The 21,684-nt window shown below is 42.2% G+C and overlaps 1 protein-coding gene across 2 annotated transcripts in view; it reads left to right on the forward strand.

The window, feature by feature from the left end:
• The first annotated feature begins 321 nt into the window (after positions 1-321).
• Positions 322-21,684, forward strand: part of HTR2C (5-hydroxytryptamine (serotonin) receptor 2C, G protein-coupled) — a 45,096-nt gene continuing 23,733 nt past the window's right edge. Inside the window, exon 1 of one of the 2 annotated variants that reach the window (XM_009331677.1) lies at positions 322-964. In XM_009331677.1, the coding sequence (XP_009329952.1) occupies positions 580-964 (385 nt within the window). In that variant the 5' untranslated portion in view covers positions 322-579. The remainder of the gene's footprint in view (positions 965-21,684) is intronic. The other variant, XM_009331676.1, reaches the window with a different exon arrangement.

A 21,684-nucleotide genomic window follows, 5' to 3' on the forward strand; every position in this document is an offset into this window, starting at 1 on the left:
TTACACAGCGGCAGAGTATCTGTGAAGTGGCTATCAATTGAAACATATTTTGCTCTCCAGACTTGCTTTTGCAGGTTTCACAAAACATTTAATTAGTGATAATCAGCTTTTAACCAACCAGAGCACACTGATGTGATTCTCTCCCTCTCTCCCCCATAATTGTAGGCATAGTCTGTACCCATAAGATAAATTACTTTCAGTCTGGAGAACATCCTAGCCAGCAGGAAGGGAGAGAATAAGAATGTCATTTGCATGGGGATAAAGAAGGTGCTGTATATACTGTGATTTCAGTGAAGAATATACTTTTTCTTTCCTTTTCAGAATGGTGGACCTGGAAACCAGCTGGAGATTGCAAAGTCTCCTTTCCCTCGAGGTTGCTGGTCAGTGGTCATCTTCCACCACACCCAAGGAAACTAGAGGAGCTCCACGCTAACTTCTGTAAGGTTTGTTTCACTATGGAAGATCAAATGATTTTTTGGCTCAGGTTTTGTGAAGTTCGGCATCTGCCTTGGACCCGCAATTTGGAAAAAGGATCATCTCTGAGGCACAGTTAAGAGACAGAAAAACCAGTTCCAGACGATGAGCACTTTAAGTAGCACTGGAATATTACTCAGCTTAACGACAGTGTCTGTCACGCTGGATTTTAGTTTACATGGTGGTCTGATGGCTTGGTCCTTAAGCAGCAATTTGACTCTAAATCAGAGTTTGCCTACATCTGATCCTCTTAATGCCTCTGAGAAGGGCGAAGTCTCTCGGATGTCCGTGAGGGAGAAGAACTGGCCAGCCCTCCTGATCTTGGTTGTCATCCTGCTGACCATTGGGGGGAACATATTGGTAATTATGGCTGTGTCCTTGGAGAAGAAGTTGCAGAATGCCACAAACTTCTTCCTGATGTCCTTGGCGGTGGCAGACATGCTGGTGGGTATCCTGGTCATGCCCGTGTCGCTCATTACAGTCCTGTATGGTAAGTGGCTTCCCTCCTTGTTTGACTATATGCTTTCGCAGGGAATCCCCTAAGGCTGCAACAATCTACTTTGCCCAATTTTTCATGTGTTGGTGGCTTGGGGAGTATCAGTGTGGACTTGGCCATGGGTCTGTGCTGAGGTTCACAATCTCCTGGGTAAGGATGATGCTCTGCTGGGAGCAGAGCTTGTTTCCATGCTGCTGGGAATGACCTGTGAATGGTGTCAGCATCGGATTGTTTTTTGTTTCTTTTTTTAATTGCCGAGGCCACCCAGAGAAACTGCAACAGTAAGTCAGCTTTTTACCTTTTGGTTGGACTGCCCCAAAATTAGCTAGGACACAAGAGCTTAGGGGAAAGCTGAGGAGTGTGTTTGTGACTGACCCAGCTCTAAGCCAGGTTAGAATCAGTCCTTGAGCTCCCACTGATATCAGTGGGATTTGAGCAATAATGTGGTTAAAAAAGGAGGTTTGGTCTAGTAGATTTGGCATTCAAATAAAAGCTTTCACTCTTGGCATTTATACCTGAGCCTGCCTTGTGCCTTTCAGGGGGTCATTTTGCCTTTCTGTGCCTCAGTTTCTCCATCTCTAACCTGAGAAAATGCCCTCTGTTTTAAAACACTGAGATCTGCATGTATAGGTGTAAGCATTTATTGCTCCCTTACCGTATTAGGGTCGGTGTGTTTGTGCTGAAGTGAGGCATTGCTCCTGCATTCAAGTGTAGAATCACTGTTAGCGCTTCAAAGGAGTAGAATATCAAGCACATCCAGCTCTCGCATCTGTCTGAGACTCCGAATCCGATTTCTTTCAGTGTGGTGCTAGGACTCTCATCCCTGGATATTAAAAAGGGGTATTGCGTTTGCCTCTATATATCTGGTCATCATGTTTGTATACTCGCGTATCAATATAATGTGTGTGTGTTTAATAGATAACACTTAATCATTTCTGAAGTCTGGTTTCAGATTTTCTTTGAAAAGTATTTTAATATTGATATTTCTTGGAAACTAATAATGCTGTTTACTTACAGATTTGATTAGAAATTGGTTTACTGTCCTAGAAAGTAAAATGTAGGGATATTTATGTGACTTCTCTTGCCTAAATGATTAAGTCAGACAGATTAATTTCTAAAACACATTGATCAAGCATACATAATTTCAAAGCTTATATAACTTGTCTGCAGTGAGTTAAATCAAATATGTGATTTAAGTACAGACCTAGCCATTGATCTTATGCATAAAGCTTTTTATTTTGGCCTGTCAGAATAGTTCCATCTCCAAATCTTCTGCATATTACAACACGTGTATTTTATTTTTAGCATTTTACTCCAGTTCCCTGGAGCTTGAAAGGGAGCATAAAATACTGAATGATTTGATTGACCTGCACTTGCATAAATTCTGGGTTACCCGGTGACTCTAAAAAGGTGAATTTATAGAAGTGGTCTTCCTACATATATACTTTCCGAGTCTTTGGAAAGTAATGGAAATGGATTTTCTGTTCTGCCTAGAAAATGATTACTTAAGGTCGTTTAAAGGTGTAAACCATACTGCATATTTAGAGGCAAGTAAATATCATTGACCTGAAGAGGAATTGTAATTATTCGTCTTTTCTACCGGAGCACCAGTATTGGCTGTTGATGGCCCAAACTCTTCTCTGCAGGCAAATGGCACTAAATAGATTTTTTTGGCAAAAGTTATAATTTCAGAACAAACAGGCATGGAAAATTTGTGGAAATACTGTGAGAAATGGGAATAGCTGCTGTTATTTCTGGGGAGCCAGGAGGCTGCTAGAGCTGTGCTGTGTGCTGGCACTGCTCCCTTGGGCCAGCTCAGTAGCCCTTGCTGGGCTGGACCGAAGCAGGCGTGTGGCCTTCAGGCTTTGTGAGGGGAGGAGGAAAAGCTCCATTTGGAGAAAATTCAGAGGAACTTGTGGACTGATTTGAATAGGACCTCTGTGAAATCACTTCTCTATATTATTTAAACTACTAATTGCGGAAGTAAGCAGCAGGGCTGTGCTACTCCAGCAGCAAGGGGAGAAGGCTGCCAGAAGGAGTAGAGAAAGTCTGTCCCCTTTCCCAAGTGATTATTTGCTAATTCATCCTGAAAATAAACACTTGGTTTGACACCCAGAAGCTAAAGGGCCTGGGCTGACTGGGTATGTCTGAGAGAAGACTAAAGGAAAAAGGCTGAGGTTGTGTCAAGGGTATTGCTCCTCTTTAAATGCACCATTACATGCGGATGCCCTTTTCTGGGCATCTAGAAAAATCATTTAGGACATAAGACTAACAGGGCACATCAACAACCACAGCATTTGATGGTTCATGTAAATAAAACATGCATGCAAGAGCAAAGAGGAAAAGCAGGTTAAGCCTGTCACTCATCACTACATACAACTTGGACCAAACACAGCCGTGCCTTCCTCAGCTTCACAAGTGCTGGAGTCATCAAGCTTTTCAGAGTCCTATACCTATTTCTAGCTTTGGCAGGGAGGGGAGGCAGGTATCTTGTGTATTATACTCAGCTTGGTGGACCAGTTCTTATGGCAACATGAGACAGCAGCTGGAAAGGCTCTTGGCAGTGATGCAACATTAACAAATGCTGTTATTATAACTGTCAGCCTCCAGAAATCCATCACTTGTTCCCAAGTCTGTTTCATCTGGTGTCATAAGTAGCATCCCTGCACCATTGCACACACTGGTTTTGAGGACAAAATCTGGCCTCTTGTGTAACATGGGTTTTCTTGGCTTAGTTTCCTTTGACCTATAGTTTTTGGAAAAATGGTTCTTCTTACAGCAGGCTGCAAGCACTCTGGATGCCACAGTGGCCAGTAAGACAGTGGACTTTATTTTGTTTTCTAAGAGCTAGAGGTCAAGAAATCCAAACATATACAAATGCTTTAGTAGGTTTTCTATTCTGTTTGACATGTAGCACACAAGCCAGTATCAGTGATTAAGGGGGCAAATATTCACACAGCAGAATTCCTCTGAGAGTAACCGGGGTTCATGGCCATGGACCGATCAGGGAGAGCATTACTGCTTGGAGATGTAATTGTGAACATACAGTCATTTTCACTCTGTATTTTACCCTGTGCATTCTATATAGCCTGCACATTATGATACTGGGCTGTTTCAAAAGCTGCCATATGCTGTATGGAGAAACATATGCAGCACATCTCTTCCAGATTTGTAGAAGTCACTTTTAATCTATGTAATCAGAAAGGAACCTTAAAAAATACATATAATAAATAGAAGAGTGATGAAGTTGCTTTTAAGTTTCCACATCAGCTCTCCCAGCCCCAATGATAAATTCTAGTTTGCAGAGTATGTTCATTTCCTTACTTTTCAACTAATGAGGTAGATGAAGTAGATTTCACTTCAAGTATAACCAGAAAATTGAATAGACACCCTCCACAAAGACTTCTGGTTTTCAGTGGTTTTGTTTTCTTAATTAAAAGAAGGGAAAATCAAGTTGTCAGTTAATTCAAGAATCTTATTACAAAGGAAGGGGTGGCAGGATGCACCATGCTGGATTTTTCACCAATTAGTCAGTGCTCTGATATATTTATCCATTAGTCTTTCTTAAATGTCTTGTCAAATGCAACTCATCGATTAGTCCAACTTAGAACGTTTTCCATGGCATGCAGTTCCTAAAGAACTAAACAAATTAGTATGCTAATTAATAAGCATGTATTGAGGAGAGTAAATGAGAAATTAACATCATGTTTAATCTCAATGGAGAAACTTCTGATTAATTAAAAATACTTGTGTGGTAAGGCATCAGGTATTCTGGACATAATGGAGCTTCTGACAACACATGGAGATTGTCTCCTCTCCTCGGAGCATTTTAGGGACAAGCAGTGGTGGGTTTGCATTGAGTCTAGTGTTTATGGGCATGAAAGAGAGAGTTGCTTTTTGTTTTCTAAGACTAGTGAAGGAATGCAAGAGAATCTCATCAGCTGATCTGAGTGGAAATTACAGAAGGTATTAAACTTTCTTCGTTCTAATGAAATGGGTTCACAGCTGCTAACAAGTTGCCAGAGTGTGGCCAACAAGGGGCCAGCACACTCATCTGTGACTCCAGGTGCCCAGGCTTCTCTATTTTCTCTGAGTTTCAAAAAAACACTGTAATGCTGGTGGCCCGATGCAGCTTCCAGGAAGGCTGGTATTAGATTCAGCATCCATTAGCCCCAACTGCTGGAGCAGCTTCACATCCAAATTACTGTTGTTATTGATAATTATCATCATTATTATGTGGTGACAGAGATGTGCTGAGCACTTGCAGCAGACTTCACTGTTTATTCCCCCTGCAGAGGGAAGGGGGGGGGAGGGGGGAGCAGAAAGAGCTGTCAGTCAAACAGCCTGTTCCGCAGTCTCATTTTGCCTGACCCTGATTTGCCTTTCTAGGGTGGCACTTGCTATCAGCAGTGAACATCTTGCAGAGAGACCTGATCAGGCAAGACAAGAACAAGGTGTTGCTGAATAAGTTCCCAGGCACAGTCGATACCTGAAAGGACAGATGGAGGGTGCCTGGGGTGTTTGTAATGCAGATCTCCTCAGCAGTGCCAGGGCACCTTGATGATGCCGGGTATTTTCTGAAGCTGCAGCAAGGAGCAATGTGCTCCTTCAACAGCTGGGGCCATCTGCTCTGTCTCTTTTTTTTTAATTTAATTTTTTTCCCTGCTGATTTCTAGTAATGACTTTCTAGGTACAGGTTAGTATTTACTGCTGCCAACCAGCTACAGGCACCTGCGCCCAAATGCTGTGTGGGAAGGATACAAGGAGTTAAATGTAGGGGGGGGGTTTGGCCGTTCATTCTCAAAAAAAAAAAAAAAGAAGAAAAAGATGAAATAGAAGTGATGTTTCTTATACGGGAGTTTACTTAACTCTTTTAGTGTATTCATGGTTGTGAGTTAAATGTCTGCAGTCGTGTATATGTGTGACTGTGTCAGTCCACCTGGATTAATTAACAGTCTTCCCCTTCTGACAAACTCTGGGCTTAGTTTTTAGCTAGTTATTGTATAATCTAGTCATTGGCTTATGACTGACATAGTGAACTGGTGGGATCACCCTGCATTATTTTAACAGAACAAGTTGTGCTTAAAATCCATCAATGGTCTGGAAAAATGGTAAACCCAAAATCCGTGAACTGGCAGTGAACACTTTGTCCATGACCCATCGTGCTGCTTTGGTGTTGTCCTCCCTGTGCCACGCTACCCCGGATGCCTCCCTGAGCCGGGGCAGCACTGTCCCACCAGTTCTGGGCTGCGGGACCAAGGGGGTCCCTTTCCTCTCCCAGTTGGTTTAACTGCCTGTGTTGCTGCCAGTAGTAACTGCTGCTCCATGCTCAGCTCTGCTAGCAATGGGGTCAGCTGAAATTTTTCGATGTTCTAGGATTTTTGGAGGCCTCCCAGCCTGGCCGATGGGCAGAGTGGTGCCTGGAGCCAGGGCTGGCATCATGGCAGTGGAGAGCAGAAACACCGTGTTGATAAAAGGAGTGAGAACAAGCACAGTATCACCAAGGCTTCATCCCCAGAGAGCACCGGCAGCGTCTCCTGGCGCAGTGGAAGCTCAAGGAGCTCTTTTAACATGAATATTTATCAGGTTTAGCGTTTAGGCCCTCCTAGGGCTACACAGATACTTACTAATTGCTTCTCTCAATACTGTAGTGAGGCTTTAAATATTTATATGATTGATATTAAGTCTTAACATGATTACTGTCAGGAGAAAGGTGAAATCTCATCTTGTTAAAATAATGCCCTTACAAATGATGCCAGAGGCACAACACCTTCACTCAAAATGAGCCAGAATGGAGCAGCATCGGTTCCTGTATGTGTTTGTTGCCTCTGATCAGTGAGCTGGGATGGTGGGAAAGAGCAGAGGGAAAACAAGTTTTTTATGGCTTATAACCAGGATCCTCGGAGAGCAGCTGAAAGAGAAGAGAAAGAAAAGCCAGAGACTCGCATAAGAGCAGTGAAGACAAGGTAAATGGCTGCAGCAAAACCCTGGGGGTGAGGGTAAAAGCCGTGGGCTGCCAGCCCAGCCACGGTGTGAGCCAGTGCCAGCTGAGCCTCCCAGAGCCTTATAAACATCCACCTCTGCCCTGAGAAAATTGTTCAGGTGCGTTTATAAGGAAATTATTTTGGGGGATGTTGATGGGCCTTAGTTCTCTGACCCCCAGAAGCAAATGCTGCCGTTCTGAATACAGACCCTAATATCTTGTGCAGGTGATGCTCAGAGAGTGGGATCTGCTCTGCTGTGGGCAGGGATGCTCTGAAGATGGTCCAGGAGCTGTGGGGATGGCTGCAGGCATGGGAGGAGGTGCTGGGTGAGATACACTTCCCTTCAGAATTATTTAAAATCTCTGGAAAAAAACAAACTACATAGTTACAGGGACCCTAAGCCTACCAACAGCTACAGTGAAAATAAGAAAGGAAATAGCAAAATATAAATGGTTGCAGTTATCTAAAATATAGACTAAGGTCTTAATGAATGGAAAACCCTGGAGAATGAGTCTGGAGTATAACTGCAAGACCAAATCAGACTAGAGGTCCAACTAGACTAATATTTTTGTCTCTAACAGGGGCCTGAGCAAATTGATGAATTTTCCTGTGCCAGACTGTTACAGAAAAGCCTTCTCAAGGGGGATGCTTACTCCTAGACTATATTGGCTGGTGTTTGACTTGTGCCCTGTATTGTGAGAATTATATCCCGTTATCTGTCTCAAGGTTTTGTTTAGCACTTTGTGATAGGATATTCAGGTACCTAGAAATGGTCAGTCATTTTAAAAATCCTGCCAAGTCATGGCCTTAGCTGCATCTTGACTACACCAAGTTCCAGATGGCAATTGCATTGTTTTCAGAAATTATTCTTCATGCATGTTAATTTCAAATGCATGACCTTTCTCTTTGTACTGAGTAACCACTACAATTTATTCTTCTGCTAGAGTGTGAGTGAATGGAAACACCTAGGCTGCTTGCACTATCTACTATGTCACAAACTCAGATGGGTTTTTTTGCTCTCCAATGACACCTTGTACCTGGGATGTGTGCAATGAAATTTGTATCCAACAGCATGTATTAGTTTGTTATCTTTTGCCATCAGTGGAATCCATTGGCTGCTACGCTAGGCGCTCATCCAGCGGCATTTATTCTCTTTTGAAGTCCCCACAGCTTTCTTGTAACCTCAGCTAACCTAAATAATTCTGTGAAATCTAAAAACACGCTACCTGATTGTTCACCCTCTTTCCAGATTATTAAATACATAGAAAACTAATTCAGATATTGAGTCTCCTGCTACTGAATTTTCTCCACGTGAACAACTGCCTGTTTACCTAATGTGACAAATGGGATTAAATTGTGGCATATCTCTGTTGCTGTTGGGAAAGAAAGCTCTGTATGGTGTGCCCTGAATCCATGTAAAAACTGCTTTTCTGCTACCCAAGGTTTAAATTGTGCTTGGGAGGGCCTGGAAATACTAAATAGCCTCTTGGATACTCTCTGTATCCTGTTGAATATGGGACCCTGGTTGTAAAATATTTTGAGGCGTCTAAATGTTAACTTGCAGGATTTTCCAGAGACCCTGAAAATATTGCACCCTATGGTGACACTCTGCTTGATCATGTTTGGAAATCTCATTAGGACTCTACGAAGCTTTAGCTTGCGTTGGTAGAAAACTGATGGCTTCTGGTCAAGTGAGAGTCAAAGGCTGAAGAGCTGAAATCAGCACAGGAGCTCAGGACTGGCGAGGTTCAAGGTACCTGGCAAGAGGAGGGAGTGATGCTACATGCCCTTTCTCAGCAGTGATTAAATTTTGTCACTTGTATTAGCATCAACCTCTTCCAAAACACTTCGAGTAGGAGCCTTTAATAGTTATATTGAAAGCTGGCTTTGCTCCATAGACATGAAGTTCTTCTTAATTTCATTTCTGATCTCATCTGAGATTATCTGTACCTTGTTTTTGGCTTTTTATCTTGTTTATTTATTTTTTTTTTTTAATTGTTAATGTGGGACTGCACAGTAAAGACTGGAAGCCGGACTAGTGGGGAAAGTGTCATCGTCTGAGCAGTGCAAAGCACTTTGAAATAAAGACCATAGTGCTCCACGGTACGAAAGAGTCATCTTGCTACTCTTAAGGCAGAATTATTTTTAAAATTTGTCACAGGAATTTAACTTATTCTAGCCTTTTTTTTTATTCTTTCTCATTATTTTGATGTGTCTTTTTATTGATGTCTGAAAATCTCCTCAAGGTTTTTGTATTCTTTTTTTATGAGAGATGAGAAATCAAATTTGATATTTGCAGAACGGCACCAATATGAGCTGGATACAGTCATTTGGACTTTTTTTTTTGTCTAACTGATGAAATTCCATTGTTCATCCAAGGAGCAGCCCCATCTCCAGATCTTTCTCAACAGACAGGTTGTGTATGACTGTAGTGCAATACTCTCCACTGAGATAAATACTTTATATGACATTAGCATGAATGCCTTATCTTTCTTTCTGTGTCTTTCATTTCCTCAATTAATTTCATAGAAAAAACTGCTGGACACTCTTCTGGAAGGCATGTTGCAGTCTTTTAGTAGCTATGCAAAATAAAAAATTGTTTTTTTTAAAAAAAAAAAAGGCTTAGCCCTTGATGAAGGTGAGTTGAGGTATTTGATTTTTTTTTGTTGTTGTCTTCCTCTCCAAGAGGTCATGCAACAATCCAAAGACAATAAGAATATTGGGTGGACCAGGAATGAAGAGGAAATACAACTGATGTCAAACCATGGATGCAGTTAAGTGACAAAAGGTGTTTATGTGGGCACAGCTATCCCCTGATAGACAGACACGGGGCTTAAACTTGGTTTTGTTTTCAATGAAATAACATGTCACCAGTAACATCTGTACTGATTGTTCCTATTGTCTGGGAACATTCATTTGGCTGAAGTAGCTTCTTCATATACTCCTTTCTAAGCCCCCTTGAAGTTTTAGTCCTCATCAAGTTGAGTAAGAGAAAGATCAAAAACGGGCAGCCCATAAAACTGGAGAAGGGTCATCTCGACCTCTTCCGTGAAGAGCTGGTGCCCTGCTATGTAAAACAAGACATACAGAGAGCACTGATGGTGAGGTTCTGGTCTAGGAAGGAGACAGTGAAAAGTTTCCTGGTCAAGCTTATATCTTGGCTTTCTTTCTGCTGAGTTTCTCCTTTTGAGACAATGCATGGATTTTGGTTTCAAGACTTGCAAGCAAAGGAACAATCCATAAATAAATTGTATAAATTCAAGGAAGCAAGTCAGGGAAGTCTCTGCTGCCTGCAGAAAGACTGTTGTCAATTAGGAGGTTTATTTTAATTATGTTAAAGCATTGCTTTGAGTTGGATTTGAGTTCTGAACAATGTCCCAACCTAAGGTTGGCTAGAGCAAGAAGTGCTACAGAGTGCACTTAACTCCTCTGGAAAGTAGTTTTGCATCACTTCTAACATCTGCAGGATCTGTCTTCCTTCTAGTGGATTAAATTGTAACAGTGTTCAGTGTTTGACCTGCCATCACTTCTTTAGGCAGATGGTAATGTCCTTTATCAGTAACTGAGCTGTTTTTCCTGTGTGTGCTGCAGCTGCATGGACAGATTTAGAAAGCTTGTCACTTTTAATGTAATAGGAACTGGCCCCATAAAAACTCAGATTTTAGTAAAACCTTGGCTTGCATTGTAAATTCCTCCTAAAAAATTCTGTGGGACCCACTGTAAATCTCCTGTATGGAAGCTCTTTTCTCTCCTTCAGGACAGATCTGTCCCTTCCTTAGCAGGCCTCTGTGTGGCAACAGCAGCTGGTAAATTTGCAGCATTATCATGGCAAGTGGGATGTGACACCCAAGGAATATATTTCAGAATATTGGGAGGGAGAGGAGCAGGCAGGGCTTGCTGGTAGTACACCCCAAGTATCATCTGAATTGCATCCTTGGAGATCCTGTGCCCCATGAGAAAGGATCACAGGCAGCTCCTTGTGTCAGCGATTCCCGCTGTGTTTGTCTGGCAGGACGATTTGAGTCTTTCCTCCAACACATGTGAGAACGTGCAGCCACACCAAACCCCAGCCCAGGCCATGGTCTTTGCCGCGTGCAGCGTGTAGGGGCCAAAGTCAGAGTAAGTATTGTGGGGCAACGATAGCCCCACATAGCATAGGTGCAACCAACCCAGCCTCCATGATACTTTGATACCTATCTTACCTGCACTGCCATCTGTTACCCGAGGTAGGACAAGTGAACTGGGTGTTAATAACTGGCTGTAATGAATGCACAAGTGTCCCTCCTGGGCTTTCAGCAAGGCTTCATTAACTTTGGTTACGGACACGAAGGTCACATTCCACAAGGTGTACTGCTCTGTGTTTTCCTACTGAAAATGAATGCTGTTATTCTTCATTATGCACTCTGGAAGCGAATGCTTTACGCAGTGAAGCTCCCTCTGCCCTGTAGCTGCTCTGCTGTAGCTCGTGGGAGCCTGAACTCCATTGTGCCACACACCACTTGATGCCTCATGATGCAGAAAAGCAGGGAGCAAGGACCTCTCTCCGGCCACTGCTCTGGAGACATGTAGCATCCTGAGCAAGCGTGTCATGCCAAATAAAACTGCTCAGAGTGCGTTTGTCTAATTACATTTTTGATTAAAATATGGTGCGTTGCCAAAACTGAAAATTCTGTAGAAGTGTATCCATGTCTACAGCGCTTCTCCTGGGAAGCTGGAAGAGGAATGGGATTATTCTCGTTGCTGGTGAAGTATTTTTGCAGCATGTGGGAGTCCGAGTCCCCATTCTGCCAGCTTCATGATGATCTGTTGTGCAAAAATTAAAAATTTAGCCAGTAACATAATAATTGCTAAGGCGTATCGGACTATATTTCAAGCTATAAAGTAGAACTTCTGTCTTGAAAATGTGTATTTTTTAAACTTCAAAAGTTCTCATGTTTATTCTAATGCTGAATGAAAACAGATTTCCAACCCTGTCACACTGCTGAGAAACTCAAATGCTGTCCTTCAGTGTGCTCAAACAGCAAAAGCCACTCTAGGGCCATGAAGCTGTGCAATCCAGTCTGCAGTTTGCAGCATGTGCTGTGAACTGGGCAGCTCTCTGGAGCCTGTGGGAAACAGGAGCTGGTTTCTGTGGTCAGCAAGTGCCTTCCTCCAAGGAAGGAGCTCAGCGCGTCCATCTCTGACAGCGATGAAGACAGCTATGCCTGAGCTCCCAGGATGCACCAGGTCACATATTAGCTGTTCCCTACAAGCTTCTTGCCCATCATTTTGCCATTCCTCAGGTTCACTTGCATGTGGCAAGTCTTGTCTTTTTTTTGGGGAGGAGAGCAGAGGACCTCTTGCCTTAGGTCTCTAATCTTGCTTCCCGTACTGCTGAGCTCTGGATGATGTAACAAAGGGTTTGCTGTTGCAAGAGGATTTTCCCCAGAGTAAATCAGAGCCAGCCTTAAGAGAGAGTTTGAATGGCACCTTTCTTACCTGCTGTGGGTAGGACCTGGCACAAAACTGCCAGGTCCTTATGACTAAATTGAGCTCAGCTGTAATCCACATTGTGGAGCATCAGTTTACAAGACTCTGAAGACCAATTTCTGCTGTCAGATACAGAGGCAGAACTGTTACTATTTAATTTTTTACCACCTGCCTCTTTCTTGTTATTTCTTCGCTCTGCAACACCTGTATATCATCCAGCTCTGGCTTCAGCCTGCTTCTCGGTGTAGGCAGAGGTATTCTTTATTACCCTCCCTGTATCATTCCCATTGACAAGAGGATCTTGTTCATATGCCAGCTTTAGGAGAAAACACCAGAGAACAGTAAACATTTCACATTTGTAAACATGCTTTTTTGTTCCCCCTAACCTCTTGCTGTTAAGCAACCAGCTACTTTGCCTACTGTAGGTTAATGGAGCCTTTAGCCTGTGATCTGCCAGGGGTGATGCTGCTGCACATGGAGCTCAGGCTGCTCGGTCCAGCACGGGTGAACACAGCACAAACACTTCCAACAGCTTCTGTTTCTTGTAGCTTTCATCATGAGGGCTGGTCATGGAGAAGGTTGCATGTCTGCTTTCTGTTGGCTGCTAGAGCATTTATTGATTGCACACCCTTTGAATCAGCTTGCGTTAGATTTAGTTAAGCAACAGCCCTCCAGAGAGGTCGAGGGGATCATGGAGCCCCTGGGTATGCACTCAAGAGCAGGGTGCACATCAGCAGGTCAGGGGGCTGCGCCAGCATCCCAGCCTGGCAGTGGTGGGTGTCAGGTGTGAGTGAGCCACTCGTGCATCGTTCGCTAGTCTCGGCACGTTACAGCACTGCCAGGCTGAGTGCTAATCCTGGCCTTTTTCAGGAAAATGTGCTTGTGGCCCCGATTTTCACAGATTGTGAGGGATGCTGCGGAGACTCATCGTTTGCCCTGTGGGTTTGACAGGCTTTTTTGCGGACAGACCCTCTTGCAGAACGGCCTGAACAAAATCGGTTGTGCTAATCTGGAAAATGCTGCATGGAAGCATGAATCCATATTTCTGAGATTAAAGGTGACCTATCAAGTACAAAAAAAAAGTCTCCCCCCCCCCTCCCGAATGTAGAAAAATAAAAACCAGGAATATTAAAGAACAACCTAGATTTTATTTTCTAATTGTGTTACTGCCTCCTTTGCTTTGATCAGTGGCAGCAGGCTGCAGGTAGGTAACATCGTGTGATTTTTTCCCCTGTGCTTACAGACGGACATAGGGAATGGCTTCCTACAAAATGCACCAGGAGAGATCCTGACCATGTTAAAGTCAGTGGGAACATTGGCAGCAAGTTCAGAGAAGCTTGAGCTTTTGCCAGAGCACTTCTCTGCCTCCTCCAACCCTCTTTACACTCCTCCTGCCTGGTCATGACTAGCTCTTGGCATGACTATGGCAGCATCCTTCATCTAGAAGGGTCCCAGATGTTTTGCTGTTCTCCTCTGAGTCTAAGGAAATCTCTTCTGCCACTGCAATGCAGGTCCCTTCGTGGCATTGCTGTTTATTAGGTTTCAGCACCATCACACAAAGCATGAGCCACTCTCTTGTTAAAGCTTTATGGTACATATAGGTAAGAGAAATGAGCTGGCATTTGTCCAAGTAAGATGACCTAATGCTGCGCAGTGTGAAACATTCAGCTGGGTGCTGAAATGTGCTCCCAGCCTGTGCAGGTCTGGATCCTGAAGTGTATTTCAGTGGGCATTCACTTGCTTAATGTGGTTTGGGATGAAAAGCTTCTTGTGATTGGCTTTGTGAGGCTGGTTCTCCCTAAGGGGCTTCTCTTTTACTCAGTGTTTCCTGCTGGAAAAAGGGTGAACTCCTCTCTTCTGGTTTGTCTGAGACTGTTGAGGTTTTTTTATTTCATTGATTTTGGTTAAAAAGTAAAAATTTAAAAAGGCAGAGGAAGCAAATTCACCTTAGAGAAAGAAATATTTTGCTGAGCAACATGATCCAAATAGGAAAATGAAATCACAAAGAGATTCCAAGGAGAGTTTCCTGATCCCACAGGAATACAGAAGTGAAAAGGACTTTCTGATTCTCTGTGTCCTGTTGTTTGCTACCAAGTATTAGTAAGACACTGAGCTACTGCAGTCATATCTTACATCTTCCAGAGCCTGTTTCCTTTCAGGGAAAGGAAAGAGCCTGCTGTTGGGATGCTGAAGCCAGGATCTGTATGTGTCAGTGTGTAGCAACAGAAAGCCATGACAAATCTCTGAGCACCTTATCACAAAATCAAAAATTAATCTCTTTGCCAACCTCAACTTTCTTGCAAGAAGCAGTTTTTAAATAGAAAAATCATAACACTGCTGTGTGAAAAAAGCAGAGCCTCCATGTACCTTTGTACTTTGTAAGAAGTAAATGTGCTTTGCAGCTTTCCTTCAAAAGTTGATAAACTGGGCTGCTTCCCCTTTGCAGTTTTATCCAGGAGAACCTGTTATCAGTATTTCCTCTCTCACAGCTCTACCAGGGCACAAGAAGTCATCACTTAGGTCAGTTAGGCACATCATCTCTAAACCATTTAAGGCTGTGATCTGAAATAAAGCCAGAAGCTAATTGGTAATGAGAGCAGGTTGCAGAGCAGGTTTCTGTAACAAAGCCTCAGTGGGCACTTGGTAAGTGGAGGCAGTTTTTTTGCACCACTTCCAGCTCCACAGCTCAACTTGAGATGTGGTCTCACCCTAAAACACAGCATGGAAGCAGTCCTAGGTAAGCGCTAACCATGTGAAATATCACCCAGGCATCTCAGTGAGGATGGTTCCTTGGATGCAGCCTCTACAAATACGGCAGAAAAGATGGGCAGAGTCCACCTTTGTCTTCCTCCCAAGTTCCTGAGAGGTGAAGGGAAATGTTAAAATACTCTAGATGATTTCAGTGGATTAACTCCTACTTACACTAGTTGAACATATGGCCTTATAGTTTTCTAATTTACCCACAGCATGTATGCTGCATCCAATCAGAGAGCTATTTTTCATATTTTAGACACTAAATTAGAGAGGCATTTCTTGCCTGCCCAGTGTAATTGAGAATTGCCTATCCAGAATAAATCTTTTATGTTCAAGTATGACTCATTAGAATGATTTTGAATGGCACGTATTTAAATGCTGTTATTTAAAGCAAATAAAGATTTAGATCAAATTATATTTTTTATTTTTTGCTAAAAATTTTTGGAAGATGCAACAGGTTTTAAAATTCACAGCAGTGTAAAGCCCCAAAAACCTGGAGTGTGTATAGTTACATTTCTGTTTTACAGGAGTACTGATGTCAGTTTAAATACAGCAGCAGTTTTAATGCTGTCAGTGCAATCCTCTCATGCCCAATTTGCTTCTAGATCAGTGAAGCTAAACGTGCTTTAAAATGCATGAATCTTTGTTTACTTTTTATGACAGTAGCCTGTTAGATCCAGTAGTAGCTTTGTAAGTGCGTTGCCTCATTGTAATTAACTTTTATGAGTTTAGTTGAAAAGAAATATAAACTTACATGCTTTGTAGCAAACCAGAAATTGATACAAGACAATGAGAAAAGCGGATTTGTTATGTATATAAAAAGAAAGACCCTATGATGATAAACTGTTCTAGAGATAAATTTGCTGCTTTATAAAGGTGCCAGGCGGATCACTGAGATAACAAGTAAAACGAAGACAGCTAATGTATTTCCCACAGACAGATTTAGCCTCATCTGAAAGGAAGAACAGCACCACCTCCGGGCGCTGGGGCCACGTGAGGCACGGCCACCCAGAGTCTTCCTTAAGGTATGTTTAATCCCCTATTCTTAAACTTAAATTTTAAAATAAAGAGAAAGGATTTAACCAGAATTGCAGACATTTTACCAAGATTGAGTTCATTTTAGTCTATGTCATTGTACATACGTATTTACCTGTGATAGCTTTTAACAGGGACTTTATCTTAGATATTGATGCTAGTCCCAGCCTATGTGCCCCTTTGCAAAACTCACCTGAGTTTGGCTTCAGCTGTAGCTTGGGCCTCCCTCATTCTCACAATCTGTTCGCCATCTGGAGAAAGACCCAGTTAAAATGTGCACCGCCTCTCCAACCACACCACAAAGCCTGGTGCTCAAGCAGCATCTGCTCAGTGAGCAAGGATGCTGCCTGTGAACTGACATTTGCTTCTATTGATTTTTGTAAATAGTGTGATCTTTAAAAAAAAAAAGGGGGGGGGGGAAGAGAGGAACAGTGAATTCTATAGAATAGCAGAGCAGAGCAGAAAGGATAGCAACTCCTTGTAATCTTTACCGAAACATTAAGTTAACTTAGGAAAGTGGGAAATAAAATATTCTGCATTTAGAAACATCATATGTGTGACCTGGAGTTTAAAACACAGATGTGACCACAGCAGCCTGACCTGAGCTGTGACAGAGGAGTGCATCTCAATGGCTTCATCCATTCTGTCCATCCCAAACACCCCATACCAGTTATTACTTTTACTTCTGTTTTCTCTTACCCATAAAAGCCCTTGCTTCCCCTCCTAGAAAGTGCCTGCAGCTAAATCTAGCAACACTTTCACACACCAAATATCTAGGATGTATTATCCCATGCTGAGAACTTGTTATCTCTTCTCACTTACCCCAGCAGAGTGAAATTGGGATGAGGAACTAGTTAGTAGCATGTGTTTCTCAGGACTTGCCAACGAGCAGTTATAATTTCCAGGAATGGTCCTACTTGCAGTCTGTTGTAAAGATTAACATATGGTTCGTTTTCCTGTGGTGGCTGCAGCTGCAGATATTGGAGAACGTAAGGGGAAATGCAGAAGGACTGCAAGGATGGACAGCTGTATTTCTGTACTCTTAACGTGTAATTGAAAAACTCTTTCATCCTTGTTCTGTTTGGAAATTATGCCCTGTATTCACTTGGGAAGTCTGTTGTTGCATGCTGATAGATGCCTCATGTCAGCATTTTGCTCTCTGGTATGTTTGTGTACATTCTATCATATTTGTTGCTTTTACTATATTGTGCTATGGGCAGCTTTTTGTGAAAATAAGTATGATTCCTTTTCAGGGTATGGTAACCTTAATGTTCTTTATGTGATTAATACAATAATATCGTAATTTCTTGCCTAAGGGCTCAACCTGAGTGATGGTGACATGCCAAGACCCCGAGGAACAGACTACTGCATTTTTAGAAGAGGTGCATGTAATGGGCCAACCCAGCCTTTGAGCTCAAAAGTATGGAAAAATCACTGCCATTATGCAGCCCAATACATATATAGACAGCTGCTTTACACAAGATGGAAAGAAATACAGAGAAGCAAGGCGAAATCACTGAAAAGCACTTAGATGTATTGTAAGGCAAATATACGAATATAATACATTACTTTGAATTATGAATGTTTCCAGGATTGGGTCAATTAACTCAAAATTAACTCAAATTTTTCTTCTACTTCCTTTCACATTTGTCTGTTGAATTGATATCATTAAATTCTACTCAGCAAATTATGTTTTTAATGTCTCTCTCCAATTCATATGACATATCCTTTGAAATTCTGGTTCTAGATTTGTCAAATATTCATTAAAATATGCACAAATACCTTCAGAGGTTAGTTCATTTCCCTGAGATCTAATGGTAAGAGTAGCATTAAGTTCCGACTTCGTGTTTTACAGCACATGCCGGGAAAGAGGCTCGGATGTGATTCATCTGCTTGCATGGTAATTAAATGGAAATTACATTGATGGAAGAGGGGCCACATGCCAATTGCTCTGCCTTGCACTAATTTGCACACTGCCTCATTGACGCAATACAACCCTTTTCTGAATGGACAACTCACAAGAGAAACAGAATGGATCCTCACTAACTTTTCTGCCAAAATTGTCATTAAAGATGCTAATGAGATGAGGGGAATTTGTGCATGAGCCTGTCATGGGGTCTAGGCTGTGATTACCAGTATGTGCTATATCAACATTTTGGTTTCATGCATTAGTTTCAAATATATATTCCATTTTTCCAGCCTTCTCCGTGTTTTCTGGTTGTAATAAGTCTCATTGTTGGAAAACTTTACTATTCCTGCAGGAACTCTGATAAGCACAGTGACAGCAGTGGGTTTAGTGAGTGAATCTCTCCTCCAAGATGCTATCTCCGTTCCTAGATGAAAAAGGTTCAGGACTACAAAGTTCAACAAGTAATGCACAAACATGAAATACCTAGTTCCTCTATCAACTCTTAGGTATGAGATTTTATGGGCAAGGCAGGACGGTCGATAAGGTTCTGTTGATTCTCTGTTATTTTTCAGGCGGTTTGATTTCCATTCCTGTTGACAAGTTGGCAGCAGGCTCTCTTCTCCAGCTGTGCTGGACTTATTGGGACAGACCAGTTGTTAACCTGACCAATCCATTTCCATCTTCTGCTGTATAATTTTTTTTTTTGCAATGTGTTTATTTTAGGTAAGTTTTGGGTATTTTTCTTGTTTTTTAAAAAGTCTATTTCCATCCCCAATCACAGGCAGCAGCTGTAGGAAAAGGTCTTGGTGTTGTTTGACCTGGTATGACAGGCTTTTACCATACCTATTTGGCACCCACTGGGAAGCAGAAGACTGTAAATGCGAGTCTGACACCTATGAATATTGATGGCTGGTTTTAGGAGGCAGCAGAGCTCTCTCTGTCCTTACATTCGTGCGTTCGTTCTGAATCATAATTACTTCTCACTCTGCTATTTAAATTTTGAATTTGTTGGGTAAAATTTTGAATTTGCCAGTCAAGCTTTTGTTGATTCCTTCTGATCAGCTGCTCTGAAATGAACAGAAAGAGAGATTGCATTTTAACACAGCAGAAGCCAGAAGTTGTGAGTCTACTTTACTGTTAAAACCTAGCTAGCTGTCTCCATCCAAGATGCACAACAGCAGAACAAGGTTATTTGTTTGCTATAACATGGCGAGTTGATGTTGACAAGCATGAACACAGGAAAAACAACTTCCAAGATTAAGTCCTTTAAACATACCCTTTACCTCTTACTTTATCTACTTTCCATAATGATTTTTCCAAGCTTTTTCTAGTCTATATTGGGATAAGTACCTCTTGTATCTTGGGAGTAACTATTTCTACTACAGCACCCGTATTACTCAGTTACATTTGTTAAATCTACAGCAACATTTATTTTATTACATTTTGCTAGATTATTATGTTAACACATTATTTTATTATCACAGTTATCCCTGGTTTTGATTTGTAATCAAGTGCAAGATTATGTTGTAATAATAGTATAGCCATGATAATAAAATAATGTTGCACTTGATTACAAAGCAAAAACAAGTCTATCGAAAAAAAGAGTGGTAAAACTTAACTAAATATAATTTCTTTAGTTTCCTTTTCCAGCTAATGAGACCACTATAATTTTCTGGGTAATGGTATTCTTTCTAATATATCAGTACACCCACACTTCATTTATGCATATTAAATTAACATTCTACTTCATATTAATGGAATTTGCAATAAGCCTACAATTTCTGCAAAACTCAAAAATAAAGGAGTACAACTGTACCCAGATGGTGGTCATATGTTAAGTTTCACTTTGCCTTTGATGTTTACCCATCTGGAATATGTTCCACATGTCGAAAAATTGTTATGGGAAATGGGATCACCTCATCCTGCATTGCCATTTTCAACACAGACCTTCTCAGGAATCAAAGCTGTGTACCTGCACCATTTGTCAGAGAGGGACATAAAGTCAGGCAGGACTGACGTTGCTGCCTGTTTGTTTTCTTCTTGGCTGAGGGGTGTCACGTGGATTGCAGGATGTGAGGACGAAGGTACATGTGTTGGCATAGTCTGAGGTTATTTCTAAATCTTTGGATGTGTAAAGAAAGATGTGCTGGGTTGACTCTTAACGTGTCCTCATGCAGCAGTTTGACAACAGTCTGGCATTTTATAGGCTGTAAATGCTGCTGTATGAAAGCACCATAATCTAAGATTAAATCTTATTCCAACTTCAAGTCTTTTATAGTAGACTCTGTTAGTAATGAGCAGTTTTAATTAGTAACAAGAAGTAACAAGTACAAAATGATTACAATAATGCAAATCCTTAACATCGTATTATGTGGTTCTACAAGTTGGGCTGTCACACCGAATAACAACTTGGTTGCTTGTAGTAAAGGGCTGATTTAAAATCACGCTGCAGTAGGCTGGTTGGGGGTGTATCGGCTCTGCCTGATGGGCGTGGGGTGAGCGGGGGTACAGAAGCCCCGTGTTCCTTGAGAGGGACAGTGCAGCTTCGGCCACATGCAGCATTCCTAGACCCCTGCTTTCCCAGGGTTGCTTTGGATGCTTGGATGCTTGTGACAGGGTGACCTGCCCTGTTCATGGCAAAGGGGCTTGGGATGAGGTTGTCTTCTCAGAGTATCATACCCAGATGGGAGGCTGGTTCCCAGCTAGGCTGAATGAATCAAATCCCACGGGAGGGCCAGGAGCTGAGTCTCTCGGCCATAGCACTGGCTGCTCCTGGGCTGAAGACAGAATTATCCTGCAGGCCTCTGCAGATGAGAAAGGAGGAAATACTGCAACATGCCAAGGTAAAGTCTGCAAGCTTTCTTCCCTCCAAGGCTTAATGTAGAGGCATCCCCAGACTGTGATTCTGTCCATACTTCCCCACAGAGAGGTTCGATTAAACATGAGCATTTAAAGTTTGTACTTTTTTGTGGTGATAGAAGTGGAGCAGATCACGCCAGGGGCTCTCCACTCACACGTCTGTGTCCTGCAGGCATCTGGACTGTCTAGGAAAGCCTCCTGTGCCACTGACAGAGAAACGGGCTTTCCAGCAGGCACCACGCTGTCCAGTTTATCTGTCAATGAAGCTTCCAGACCTAGTCCTGCTGTGGAAAATTATTTTCCAGGCCTGTGAAAGGAGCCTCTGGGGTTCCTACGGCCTGGCAAAATAGGGAAATATCTAAGTATCATGGGATAACGGGGGAAGAAGTGGGGAAGGACAGCTGAGTAATTAAGGTTGACCATGGAGGGAAGGGGACTCCAGACTTTGAAACATTGTACTGGAAGATAAAGGCTACTGAAATGTCATTTTTCAAGTATTGTGCAAGATTTGAGAAGAGCTCAAGCAGTTAAGTAACTTGGTCTAGTTTAGCTGCACTTGTTTGCTTCATCTCATTTTTACATCCTATTCCTCAGTTAAAAGAAAGTTATCAGCAAAATTCCCCCAAAGTGTAAGTCTGGGTCATACCACTACAAGAATCCTGGTGGATAACTGCATTTCTGGGTGCAATCTGGGGGTTGTTTGC

The sequence above is a fragment of the Pygoscelis adeliae genome, unplaced genomic scaffold (assembly GCF_000699105.1).
Source record: "Pygoscelis adeliae isolate BGI_AS28 unplaced genomic scaffold, ASM69910v1 Scaffold79, whole genome shotgun sequence".
Lineage (NCBI taxonomy): Eukaryota > Metazoa > Chordata > Aves > Sphenisciformes > Spheniscidae > Pygoscelis > Pygoscelis adeliae.